Source organism: Heterodontus francisci, chromosome 3 (assembly GCF_036365525.1).
Source record: "Heterodontus francisci isolate sHetFra1 chromosome 3, sHetFra1.hap1, whole genome shotgun sequence".
Taxonomy (NCBI): Eukaryota; Metazoa; Chordata; class Chondrichthyes; order Heterodontiformes; family Heterodontidae; genus Heterodontus; species Heterodontus francisci.
In genome coordinates, this window is record NC_090373.1 from 108990249 (window position 1) to 109003892 (window position 13644).

The 13644-nt window shown below is 44.4% G+C and overlaps 1 protein-coding gene across 6 annotated transcripts in view; it reads right to left on the reverse strand.

The window, feature by feature from the left end:
- The window catches only part of LOC137359547 (synaptotagmin-like protein 2), a 294080-nt gene that overhangs the window by 26459 nt on the left and 253977 nt on the right, over positions 1–13644 (reverse strand). For all 6 annotated transcript variants that reach the window (XM_068025421.1, XM_068025423.1, XM_068025422.1 and 3 more), the window contains 2 exons: positions 11971–12065; positions 11256–11375 (listed from right to left, as the gene is read on the reverse strand). In XM_068025421.1, coding sequence (XP_067881522.1) covers positions 11256–11375; positions 11971–12065 — 215 coding nt within the window. The remainder of the gene's footprint in view (positions 1–11255; positions 11376–11970; positions 12066–13644) is intronic.

The window sequence follows — 13644 nt, forward strand, 5'->3', positions numbered from 1 at the left end:
CATAGAAAGCTGCTATTGTCCAGCGACACTAAAGGAACAGTGATACATGTCTAAGTAAAATTGTGTGTGACTTGGAGGGTAACCGGGCAGCGGGTGTTCCCATAACTTTTCTGCTGTTGTTCGTCCTGGAGTTGAGGTTACATTTCTAGGAAGTGCTGTTAAAGTAAGGTTGGTGAGTTTTTTTTTTATCCATTCATGGGATGTGGGCTTCGCTGGCCAGGCCAGCACTTATTGCCCATCCCTAATTGCCCTTGAGAAGGTGGTGGTGAGCTGCCTTCTTGAACCGTTCCAGTCCATGTGGGGTGTAGGTACACCCACAGTGCTGTTAGGAAGGGAGTTCCAGGATTTTGACCCAGTGACAATGAAGGATTGGCGATATAGTTCCAAGTCAGGATGGTGTGTGACTTGGACGGGAACTTGGTGTTCCCATGCATTTGCTGCCCTTGTCCTTCTAGTTAGTAGAGGTCACGGGTTTGGAAGGTGCTGTCGAAGGAGCCTTGGTGCGTTGCTGCAGTGCATCTTGTAGATGGTACACACTGCTGCAACTGTGCGTCGGTGGTGGAGGCAGTGAATGTTTGTGGATGGGGTGCCAATCAAGTGGGCTGCTTTGTCCTGGATGGTGTCGAACTTCTTGAGTGTTGTTGGAACTGCACCCATCCAGGCAAGTGGAGAGTATTCCATCACACTCCTGACTTGTGCCTTGCAGATGGTGGACAGGCTTTGGGGAGTCAGGAGGTGAGCTACTCACTGCAGGATTCCCGGCCTCTGACCTGCTCTTGTAGCCATGGTAGTTATATAGCTACTCCAGTTCAGTTTCTGGTCAATGGTAGCCCCTAGGATGTTGATAGTGGGGGATTCAGTGATGGTAATGCCATTGAATATCAAGGGGAGATGGTTAAATTCTCTCTTGTTGGAGATGGTCATTGCCTGGCATTTGTGTGGCGCGAATGTTATTTGCCACTTATCAGCCCAAGCCTGGATATTGTCCAAGTCTTGCTGCATTACTACACGGACTGCTTCAGTATCTGACGAGTCACGAATGGTGCTGAACATTGTGCAATCATCAGCGAACATCCCCACTTCTTACCTAATGATTGAAGGAAGGTCATTGATGAAGCAGCTGTAGATGGTTGGGCCTAGGACACTACCCTGAGGAACTCCTGCAGTGATGTCCTGGAGAGGAGATGATTGACCTCCAACAACCACAACCATCTTCCTTTGCGCAAGGTATGACTCCAACCAGCGGAGAGTTTTCCACCTGATTCCCATTGACTTCAGTTTTGCTGGGGCTCCTTGATGCCATACTCGGTCAAATGCTGCTTTATGTCAAGGGCAGTCATTCTCACCTCACCAGTTGCTGCTGTACTATCCTGTAGATAGTACATACTGGAGCTGATGGTGGAGGAGTGGATATTGTAGGGGACCAATGAAGCAAACTGCTCTGTCCTTGTTGGTTTTGAGCTTCTTGAGCATTATTGGGCTGAATTTTACCAGCCCCTTGAGGCCGCGGGTTGCGGCACAGGGGCTGGTAAAATTCTGCAGGGAGAGGCCCGCCTCGACCCACGATGTCGAGAAGGGCCCGCCGCATATTACCGGCGGCGGGGGGACCTCGGTGCCGCCCCTCCACCACCTGGCAGCGGGTCCTTCATTAGCATATTCAAATGAACTTAAATGAGATGCTAATAAACTTACCTGCAGGCGGCGGCCATCCCACGCCGATTTTACGGCTGCTGTTCATCCCTTATGCGTCTTTGGAACTCTGTACAGAATTCCGAGGTGAGAACCTGGTGGGGAGGGGGGAAGGAATAAAATTTTGGGGGCAGGAGGGCTGGGGGAGCAGGGAAATAATTTTTTTATTGGTTGTGTGAATGGTGGGAATGGGTTGAAGGGCAAACGATTGAAGGTTGGGGGGGGAAGGGGGATGATTCGGGTAGGGAATAAAGTGTTTTTTGTCATTCAGGGCCAATTAAAAGACCATTGGGGGGGGGGGGAGGGAGTTGGGGAAGGGCCTCCATAACATAAGTGTTGATTTAATAAAAATCGGTGTTAATGTTTCCTTAGAAATTTAAATCTGTGTTAAGGGCTTAAAACCCTTTAAAAATGGTGCCAGCGCCTGTGCAGTGGCGCTGGATGCTTTTGCTAAGGATGTGTCGGCCACCCCCTCTACGTCATCAGGGGCAGCCACTTTGCCCCCTCTATTTAAATGAGCCCCCGTTTGTAATATTGTGGGGGCTCAGGGATGACCCATCCGCGCGGGATGCATACCGCCATCAGAGTGCGCCACTGCGAACTGTGGCGCACTCGTAAAATTCAGCCCATTGTGACTGTCTATCCAAGCAATTATCAGTATTTCATCAACCTCTGCTCCAGTAGCAATGGTGTTGCTATAGCTGTTCCAGTTCAACTTTTATGATCAATAAGCATGCTCTAAGGCCACATTAATTGCCCTGGCAACTGTCCTGGCAACTGAGTTGCTCACTAGTTTCACAGGACATTAAGAGTCAATGATGCAACGTGTGGCATACAGGCCAGAGCGGGTTGGAGTGAAGGATATAAGTGAGCCAATTGGATTTTGTCAACAGTCAACAGCTTTCCTGTTCATTTATTTGTGATGCCAGCTAATAAATGACCGAATTTATATAAGCCAGACTCAATTTCATGATATCAACCTTGCCTCTGATTCAGAAAACTGTAGTTCAAACCTACTCTATAAACATAAGTACATAATCTAGAATGACATTTCAATGCAGGATTGAGGGACTATTATTGCACTATTATTGGTGCTATCTTTTGGATAAGATGTTAAATAGTGACCTTGTCAGCCAGCTCAAATGAACATAAAATATCCTATAACACTGTTTAGAGAAGAGGTGTCCTGACAAATATCAAATCTTCAGCCAATGATTTTACAACAGATTAAATGGTCGTTTATCTCATTGCTCTTAGTGGGACTTCACATTGTTTAACTAATACAACATTTGCACTTCTAAAATACTTCATTGACTTTGAAGCACTTTAGCATATTGTTAAGATGTGACAGGCACTATATCAGTGAAATTATTTTAAATTAATTTATTAATTAGTGCTAGAAATGTCAGTTAGAGGGGTGAAGTGCTTCACCTGTGAAATATGGGAGGTCCGTGACGCTTCCAACGTTCCGGGCGACTACATCTGCAGGAAGTGTACCCAGTTGCAGCTCCTCACAGACCGCATGGATCAGTTGGAGCGGCAACTGGATGCACTTAGGAGCATGCAGGTGGTGGAAAGCTTCATAGACAGGAGTTTTAGAGAAGTGGTTACACCCAAGGTGCAGGCAGATAGATGGGTGACCGCTAGAAGGGGCAGGCAGTCAGTGCAGGAATCCCCTGTGGCTATCCCCCTCTCTAACAAGTATACCGTTTTGGATACTGTTGAGGGGGATGGCCTATTAGGGGAAAACAGCAGCAGCCAGAGCAGTGGCACTACGGCTGGCACTGTTGTTCAGCAGGGAGGGACAAAGCGCAGAAGAGCAATAGTTACAGTGGACTCTATAGTCAGGGGCACAGATAGGCGCTTCTGTGGACGTGAAAGAGACTCCAGGATGGTATGTTGCCTCCCTGGTGCCAGGGTCAAGGATGTCTCTGAATGGACAGGGGGCATTCTGAAGGGGGAGGGTGAACAGCCAGAGGTTGTGGTACACATCGGTACGAATGACATCGGCAGGAAGAGTGAGGAGGTCCTGCAGGGGGAGTTTAGGGAGTTAGGTAGTAAGTTAAAAAACAGGACCTCTAGGGTTGTAATCTTGGGATTACTCCCTGTGCCACGTGCCAGTGAGGCTAGAAATAGGAAGATAGTGCAAATACGTGGCTGAGCAGCTGGTGTAGAAGGGAGGGTTTCAGATATCTGGACCATTGGGCTCTCTTCAGGGACAGATGGGACCTGTACAAGAAGGACGGGTTGCATCTAACTGGAGGGGCACTAATATCCTGGCTGCAAGGTTTGCTAGCGTCACTCGGGAGGGTTTAAACTAGTGTGGCAGGGGGGTGAGAACCAGAGCAGTAGGACAGCTAGTGAAATAAATGAGGAGGACATAGTAAATAAGGCCAGTAGGACTAAGAGGAAGAGCAAGCAGGGAGATGTTGCTGAGCACAGCGGGACTGGTGGTCTGAAGTGCATTTGTTTCAATGCGAGAAGTATAACAGGTAAGGCAGATGAACTTAGAGCTTGGATTAGTACTTGGAAATATGATGTTGTTGCTATTACAGAGACTTGGTTGAGGGAAGGGCAGGATTGGCAGCTAAATGTTCCAGGCTTTAAAAGCTTCAGGCGGGATAGAGGAGGATGTAAAAGGGGTGGGGGAGTTGCATTACTGGTTAAGGAGAATATCACAGCTGTACTGCGGGAGGACACCTCAGAGGGGTCATGCAGCGAGGCAATATGGGTGGAGCTCAGGAATAGGAAGGGTGCAGTCACGATGTTGGGGGTTTACTACAGGCCTCCCAACAGCCAGCGGGAGGTAGAGGAGCAGATATGTAGACAGATTTTGGAAAGATGTAAAGGTAACAGGGTTGTGGTGGTGGGTGATTTTAACTTCCCCTATATTGACTGGGACTCACTTAGTGCCAGGGGCTTGGATGGGGAAGAATTTGTAAGGAGCTTCCAGGAGGGCTTCTTGAAACAGTATGTAGATAGTCCAACTAGGGATGGGGCCATTCTGGACCTGGTATTGGGGAATGAGCCCGGCCAGGTGGTCGAAGTTTCAGTGGGGGAGCATTTCGGGAGCAGTGACTAGAATTCCATAAGTTTTAAGGTATTTGTGGATAAGGATAAGAGTAGTCCTCGGGTGAAGGTGCTAAATTGGGGGAAGGCTAATTATAACAATATTAGGCAGGAACTGAAGAATTTAGATTGGGGACGGCTGTTTGAGGGTAAATCAACATCTGACATGTGGGAGTCTTTCAAATGTCAGCTGATTAGAATCCAGGACCAGCATGTTCCTGTGAGGAAGAAAGACAAGTTTGGCAAGTTTCGGGAAGCTTGGATAACGCGGGATATTGTGAGCCTAGTCAAAAAGAAAAAGGAAGCATTTGTAAGGGCTGGAAGGCTGGGAACAGACGAAGCACTTGAGGAATATAAAGACAGTAGGAAGGAACTTAAGCAAGGAGTTAGGAGGGCTAAAAGGGGTCATGAAAAGTCATTGGCAAACAGGATTAAGGAAAATCCCAAGGCTTTTTATACGTATATAAAGAGCAAGAGGGTAACCAGGGAAAGGGTTGGCCCACTCAAGGACAGAGATGGGAATCTATGTGTGGTGCCAGAGGAAATGGGCGAGGTGCTAAATGAGTACTTTGCATGAGCCGAGGGAAGGGAGTGTAGATAGTCTCAGTCATCTCATTATCAAAAAGAAGGAGGTGTTGGGTGTCTTGCAAAGCATTAAGGTAGATAAGCCCTCAGGGCCTGATGGGATCTACCCTAGAATACTGAGGGAGGCAAGGGAGGAAATTGCTGGGGCCTTGACAGAAATCTTTGCATCCTCATTGGCTACAGGTGAGGTCCCAGAGGACTGGAGAATAGCCAATGTTGTTCCTTTGTTTAAGAAGGGTGGCAAGGATAATCCAGGAAATTATAGGCCGGTGAGCTTTACGTCAGTGGTAGGGAAACTATTAGAGAGGATTCTTCGGGACAGGATTTACTCCCATTTGGAAAGAAACAAACTTATTAGCGAGAGACAGCATGGTTTTGTGAAGGGGAGGTCGTGTCTTACTAATTTGATTGAGTTTTTTGAGGAAGTGACGAAGATGATTGATGAAGGAAGGGCAGTGGATGTTATCTATATGGACTTCAGTAAAGCCTTTGAAAAGGTCCCACATGGCAGACTAGTACAAAAGGTGAAGTCACACGGGATCAGAGGTGAGCTGGCAAGATGGATACAGAACTGGCTCGGTCATAGAAGACAGAGGGTATCAGTGGATGGGTGTTTTTCTGAATGGAGGGATGTGACTAGTGGTGTTCTGCAGGGATCAGTGCTGGGATCTTTGCCGTTTGTAGTTTATTATAAATGATTTGGAGGAAAATGGAGCTGGTCTGATTAGTAAGTTTGCGGACGACACAAAGGTTGGTGGAGTTGCGGATAATGATGAGGATTGTCAGAGGATACAGCAGGATACAGATCGGTTGGAGACTTGGGCGGAGAAATGGCAGTTTATTCCGGACAAATGTGAGGTAATGCATTTTGGAAGGTCTAATGCAAGTGGGAGGTATACAGTAAATGGCAGAACCCTTAGGAGTATTGACAGGCAGAGAGATCTGGGCGTACAGGTCCACAGGTCACTGAAAGTGGCAACGCAGGTGGATAAGGTCGTCAAGAAGGCATACGGCATGTTTGCCTTCATCGGTCGGGGCAAAGAGTATAAAAATTGGCAAGTCATGTTGCAGCTGTACAGAACCTTAGTTCGGCCACACTTAGAATATTGCGTGCAATTCCGGTCGCCACACTACCAGAAGGACGTGGAGGCTTTGGAGAGGGTACAGAGGAGGTTTACCAGAACGTTGCCTGGTCTGGAGGGCATTAGCTATGAGGAGAGGTTGGATAAACTTGGATTGTTTTCACTGGAACGACGGAGGTTCGAACCTCTATCATGAGGCATAGAATATAAGAGCAAGGAGGTTATGCTGGAGCTATATAAAACCACTAGTTCGGCCACAGCTGTAGTAGTGCATGCCGTTCTGATCACAGCACCAAAGGAAAGATGTGATTGCACTAGAGAGGGTACAGAGGAAATTTGGGAGGATGTTGCCTGGAATGGAGAATTTTCGTTATGAGGAAAGATTGGATCGGCCAGGTTTGTTTTCTTTGGAACAGAGGAGGCTGAGGGGAGACCTATTTAAAGTGTATGAAATTTTGAGGGGTTTGGATAGAGTGAATATAAAGGCCCTATTCACCTTGGTTGAGGGGTCCATATCCAGGGGGCATAGATTTAGGGTAGGAGGTTTAGAGGGGATTCGAAAAGGGTAACATCTACCTGTCAACCAATAGAAGAAAGGTATGTCTCACTCAGAAACTGTTTTATTGAACTGTCTTGCACTGGCAGTTAATTGGCCATTAATTTAAAAAATGTATCTTTTGTACAGCACCTTATTACATTGAAATGCTTCAAAGTACTTCAGACAATGAAGAACTTTTAAACTGTTGTTATGTATGAAAATTAATTAAATACAACATTTAGTCATTTGGTAGAACAGAACTTGAATATTGCTGAAAATAGAGATATGTTGTCAAAGCTTTTCGTCTTGCACTCATCAGGACAATCTGCAAGAGTACCAATATAAGGGAAAACAACAAATTTATCCTGTATGAGGAGGCAGTGCTGATTGGTTGGCAAATGAACTCTGATTGGTAGAGGCATTGCTATGGAGAATGCACCGGTTTATGATGACTGACAGTTAACTGCCAAGCTTTGTTTGAAGTTTAAACTAGGCAGCATGACCAACATTTTATTTGTAGAAAGGCCGACTAGAGGGGAGGCTATGTTGGACTTGGTGCTTGGCAACGAACCAGGCCAGGTGGCGGATCTCTCGGTGGGAGAGCATTTCTGTGATAGTGATCACAACTCCCTGACCTTTACTATAGTCATGGAGAGGGACAGGAGCAGTCGGGATGGGAAAATATTTAATTAGGGGAGGGGGAATTACAATGCTATTAGGCAGGAACTGGGGAGCATAAACTGGGAACAGATGTTCTCAGGGAAATGCACGACAGAAATGTGGAGGTTGTTTAGGGAGCACTTGCTGCGACTGCTGGATAGGTTTGTCCCGATGAGGCAAGGAAGGGATGGTAGGTTGAAGGAACCTTGGATGACAAGAGATGTGGAACAGCTAGTCAAGAGGAAGAAGGAAGCTTACTTAAGGTTGAGGAAGCAAGGATTAGACAGGGCTCGAGAGGGTTACAAAGTAGCCAGGAAGGAACTGAAGAATGGACTTAGGAGAGCTAGAAGGGGACATGAAAAAGTCTTGGCGGGTAGGATTAAGGAAAATCCCAAAGCATTCTACACTTATGTGAGGAACAAGAGGATGGCCAGAGTGAGGGTAGGGCCGATCAGGGATAGTGGAGGGAACTTGTGCCTGGAGTCGGAGGAGGTAGGGGAGGTCCTAAATGAATACTTTGCTTCAGTATTCACTAGTGAGAGGGACCTGGTCGTTTGTGAGGACAGCGTGGAACAGGCTGATATGCTCGAACAGGTTGTGGTTAAGAGGGAGGATGTGCTGGAAATTTTGAATGATGTAAGGACAGATAAGTCCCCGGGGTCAGACGGGATATACCCAAGGATATTACGGGAAGCGAGGGAAGAGATTGCTGCGTCTTTGGCGATGATCTTTGCATCCTCACTGTCCAAAGGAGTAGTACCGGATGATTGGAGGGTGGCAAATGTTGTTCCCTTGTTCAAGAAAGGGAATAGGGATAACCCTGGGAATTATAGACCAGTTAGTCTTACGTCGGTAGTGGGCAAATTATTGGAGAGGATTCTGAGAGACAGGATTTATGATTATTTGGAAAAGCATGGTTTGATTAGAGACAGTCAGCATGGCTTTGTGAGGGGCAGGTCATGCCTCACAAGCCTTATTGAATTCTTTGAAGATGTGACAAAACACATTGATGAAGGAAGAGCAGTGGATGTGGTGTATATGGATTTTAGCAAGGCGTTTGATAAGGTTCCCCATGGTAGGCTCATTCAGAAAGTGAGGAGGCATGGGATACAGGGAAAGTTGGCTGTCTGGATACAAAATTGGCTGGCCCATAGAAGACAGAGGGTGGTAGTAGATGGAAAGTATTCAGCATGGAGCTCGGTGACCAGGGTGTTCCGCAGGGATCTGTTCTGGGACCTCTGCTCTTTGTGATTTTTATAAATGACTTGGATGAGGAAGTGGAAGGCTGGGTTAGCAAGTTTGCCGATGACACAAAGGTTGCTGGAGTTGTGGATAGTGTGGAAGGCTGTTGTTGGTTGCAATGGGACATTGACAGGATGCAGAGCCGGGCTGAGAAGTGGCAGATGGAGTTCAACCTGGAAAAGTGTGAAGTGATTCATTTTGGAAGGTCGAATTTGAATGCAGAATTATAGGCTTAAAGACAGGATTCTTGGTAGTGTGGAGGAACAGAGGGATCTTGGGGTCCATGTCCATAGATCGCTCAAAGTTGCCACCCAAGTTGATAGGGTTGTTAAGAAGGTGTATGGTGTGTTGGCTTTCATTAACAGGGGGATTGAGTTTAAGAGCCGCGAGGTTATGCTGCAGCTCTATAAGGCCCTGGTTCAACCACACTTGGAATATTGTGTTCAGTTCTGGTTGCCTCATTATAGGAAGGATGTGGAAGCTTTAGAGAGGGTGCAGAGGAGATTTACCAGGATGCTGCCTGGACTGGAGGGCATGTCTTACAAAGAAAGATTGAGGGAGCTAGGGCATTTCTCATTGGAATGAAGAAGGATGAGAGGTGACTTGATAGAGGGGTACAAGATGATGAGAGGCATAGATAGAGTGGATAGCCAGAGACTTTTTCCCAGGGTGGAAAGGGCTATCACCAGGGGGCATAATTTTAAGGTGATTGGAGGAAGGTTTCGGGGAGATGTCAGAGGTAGGTTCTTTACACAGAGAGTGGTGGGTGCGTGGAATGCGCTGCCAGCGGTGGTAGTAGAAGCAGATACATTAGGGATATTTAAGCGACTCTTGGATAGGTACATGGATGACAGTAGAATGAAGGGTAGGTAGTTAGTTTGATCTTAGAGTAGGTTAAAGGTTCGGCACAACATCGTGGGCCGAAGGGCCTGTACTGTGCTGTACTGTTCTATGTTCTATAAAGAGATTAAACATTAGTGATGGCGAGGTGGGGGTGGTGGTGGGGGGTGGAGGGGAGGGGAGGGGAGGGGGGGGGTGGTGGTGGAAATGACTTCCTCAATGGCTACCATATTTGTTTTTATAATTTTGACTCAGTGGTAGCACCCTTGCATTTTGAATAAGGTGGTTGGGGGTTCAAGACCCACTCCAGGACTTGACCACATAATCTAGGCTGAGGTTTCAATGTTTTTTTTAAATTAATTCCTGGAATGTAGGCATCACTGGCAAGGCCAGCATTTATTGCCCATCCCTAATTGCCCTTGAGAAGGTGGTGGTGGACTGCCTTCTTGAACCGTTGCAGTCCATCTGGTGTAGGTATTCCCACAGTGTTGTTAGGGTGGGAGTTCCAGTGTAGTACTGAGAGTGTGCTGCACTGGAGATATTGAACCAAGCTGCTGTCTGTCTTCTTGACTGGATGTGAAAGATCCCATGACCATATTTGTAAAACAGGAAGTTCTCTGAGCATTTTGGTCAGCATTTCTACCCAATCATCAGAAACAAAATTAAATTAACTGATTATTCATCTCATTTGCACCTTGCTCTGTGCAAAGCTTATCCTTTGCATTAAACGACCAAAATATATATCCTGCAGGGAGAATGATGAAGGGGTTCATGGGGATGAAAATAAGAAAACACAGAAACATGCTAAAAGGGTGATCAGAGGGCTCAAAAAGTTGGAAGGAATCAAAATTCTATGGGGATCATGGCCCTGAAACCTCCAAGGAAATATATATTGGACAGAAAAGCCCATTTTGCTTCTAAGTTCAAAATACACCGCTGCAAAAAAATCATTTTTGTGTACATCAGTTCTTTGTTTATAATACAACAGATGGAATATTGGGTATAGTTTAAGCTGACATTATTGCAAATTTACATTTGACTGCACTCCCATTGCGACTATTTTCACCTTCAAATGCTGATTGATCTGCTGTGCAATTCCAAAACTTTCTATTTTTTCAAGCTTCAGATTTTTTGCATTCACAGTATTTCCGTTTATCGCATACATTTGTAATCTTGATATATCAAATTGGATTTACACTACAACTGTAGCATCAATCTAAAATAGTTTTGCTTTGCACCAATGCTAAAAGGTTGTAGTGTAGACCCAGCATTAGGGCCCAATCTGAGTGAAACAGAATGAGATCCCTTTCTCCATGGAGTCTCGTGTTAACTTGATTGAATTTCCTCCTCACATACATTTCAACTTTACCGTCCACGAGCAGCAAAATCACCTTGCACTGTGATTGGATACTAAAATGCCCTAATTATTACAATCAGGCATGTAGTCCTTATGCAAAATCTGCCAATTTTCCTTTCCAAAAATAACCATTTAGCCTGTTTAATTTTAATGTGGTATGAAAGCACCTAGATGTATTCACAGGCTGACTCACCTTGGAAGATTGCAGATTTGAACTGACATGCACATCTGTCTGCTTCAGGATGTCTGATCCAAAGCTGGATTCGGATGTTAAATCATCAAAATAATCATACTCTTCATTTTGTGGATCATTCTACCAAGAACAAGAGTCATTAAAATCAGTAAGGCTATTGAAATTTTTATGATACAATAAAGCCTAATGTTTATTTTTCACACAAGATGGATTTTATACACATTAATAATAAATGTTCTATACACATCAATAATAAAATAAATGTTCAACTCCAAACCAACAAGGGGCTTTCCACTTACTTCTCTAGCATTTCTCTGAGGTCTTGGCAAAAAGGTAGTTGTGGGGCACTATAGCACTGTTTTCTAAACTACAATCTTCTGTCTTTGCACAATATCACTGATCCATCCACGGGAGGAAGACATTTATTAACCTGCTACAGTTTTGCTCCTCAATGCCAAGAATGGAATATGATCACGTAGAACTTTTAAGATAAACATGATTTTTTGACATAAACCACATGAGGTGATGCATTACTTTGTTGTTGGCTGTCCAACCCACAGCTATGATCTATTCTTTAAGTAATGCAATATTGACAGAAACAAATTAGTATTTCTTATATTTATACAATAGCTAATGGACTATAATTCATTTTGCATGATGCATGACAAGGTGAAATGGTTCATACTTTTAGAAATCTGTCACCCCAAAAACTTACCAATGGCAAATTAGGAAGTGTGGCTTCACTGGCAGTCAGTAATGAGGAGGGTTTATTTGTTTTGACACTGAAGTCTGAAGAATCATTACTATGCACTGAAATTGGGAACAGAATATTTAACAGTTAATCATATATATGGTACTTCTTTCTTCAGTGAGTTTTGTGACCATGAAAATGGACAATGTTAGCGATGATAATGAAGCACTTTCATTTCAGTACCCTGTTTAGCCACAAGCATTTATGCCAAATACAGCAGAGTTGGATGCAGCATCAAGTTCTCCCTATTTTGTCATTTTAAGTCCAACATCTGAAGATTATTCCCTATTGCATTAGATCTTCCTTCTTTGAATATGGCTGTACAGATAAGCCATGAATATCTGAAGCTTCAGTCAAACCCATCAGCATCAGCATATATTCCAAAAGAAAAGGAAATCAATGTATTAATATAGCAATCCCACCCTCCCCACCTGAACTGCAGATACTGCTGACCTACACACTCTGATAAAGCTGAAGGATACGTAATCAGGCAATTCTAGCCATGTCCTCTTGTGTATCTCCTAATATGCACAGAATTCAGTGCTGTATGATCATGACACTATAATTCCTGGTTTGCAGAAGACTCCTCCAGCAACTATAGCACTTTTCTGAGGCCTTAGCAAGAAGGTCGTTGTGGGGCAATGTCGCACTGTTTTCGAAACTATAATCTTCTGTCATTGCACAATATCACTGATCCATCCACGGGAAGAAGACATTTATTACCTGCTACCACTCTGCTCCCCACGCCAAGAAAGCATTCAACTGAGCGGAATGGAGCTACTTATTTCAAAACTCGTGTGATTTTTAGCTCTGTCTTTATCAAACTGAGCAGTTCTGTCATTTGCAATGTAATGGTTATTACTAATGATGCCATTATTAGGCTCTTTTATACACTCCAGAGATAAATCCATTCTATTTTTATTGTTTTTGTATCTAAGTTATTTGCAAAGTCAAAACAATTACAGCGATAGAGAAGCTCCATGTCGGTAATCCACATAAATTAATGCTGTTTGTGGATGATATACTGTTTACATATTTATTCCAGAAATCTTTAACCTGGCTGACTCCTTTGCTCTTTTACGAAGGACAAAGTAAACAGGAGAAAGGTTGACATAATTATTGTCACTGAGATATTTCATTGCAACCCAAAAGTAAATGCATGTGTGTTAATAATGGTCATAATGAATATAAGTTATCAGAACTTGTTAATTCAATGCTTAATTCCATAACAGAACCATTAACTTCAATGGAAAGGTAAATTGAGTGCGTGTATAATGGACAGCTGATCCTTTACTGCCTGTTTTACACCCCTGCTGAAGTTGAGTTGCGTCCCCCGAGTATAGTATCTAGTGATTTTGTCAATATTTTATTTAAAAACCAAGGAGGGGTATTGGGTATGGTTAATAGTTTCAAAACTGTATACATTTGAGACTCTGTAGAATTTCCTAGGGCCTAACATTTTTCATGTGTTCTCGGGATATGGGTGATGCTGACAAGGCTGTGTTTACTGTCCTTCCCTAGTTGGCCTGAAAAGGAGGTAGTGAGCCATCTTCTCAAACTGCTGTTGTCCTTCTGGTAATGGTATGCCCATTATGAAGTTAGATGGGAAATTCCAGAATCTTGACCTTACGAAATGAC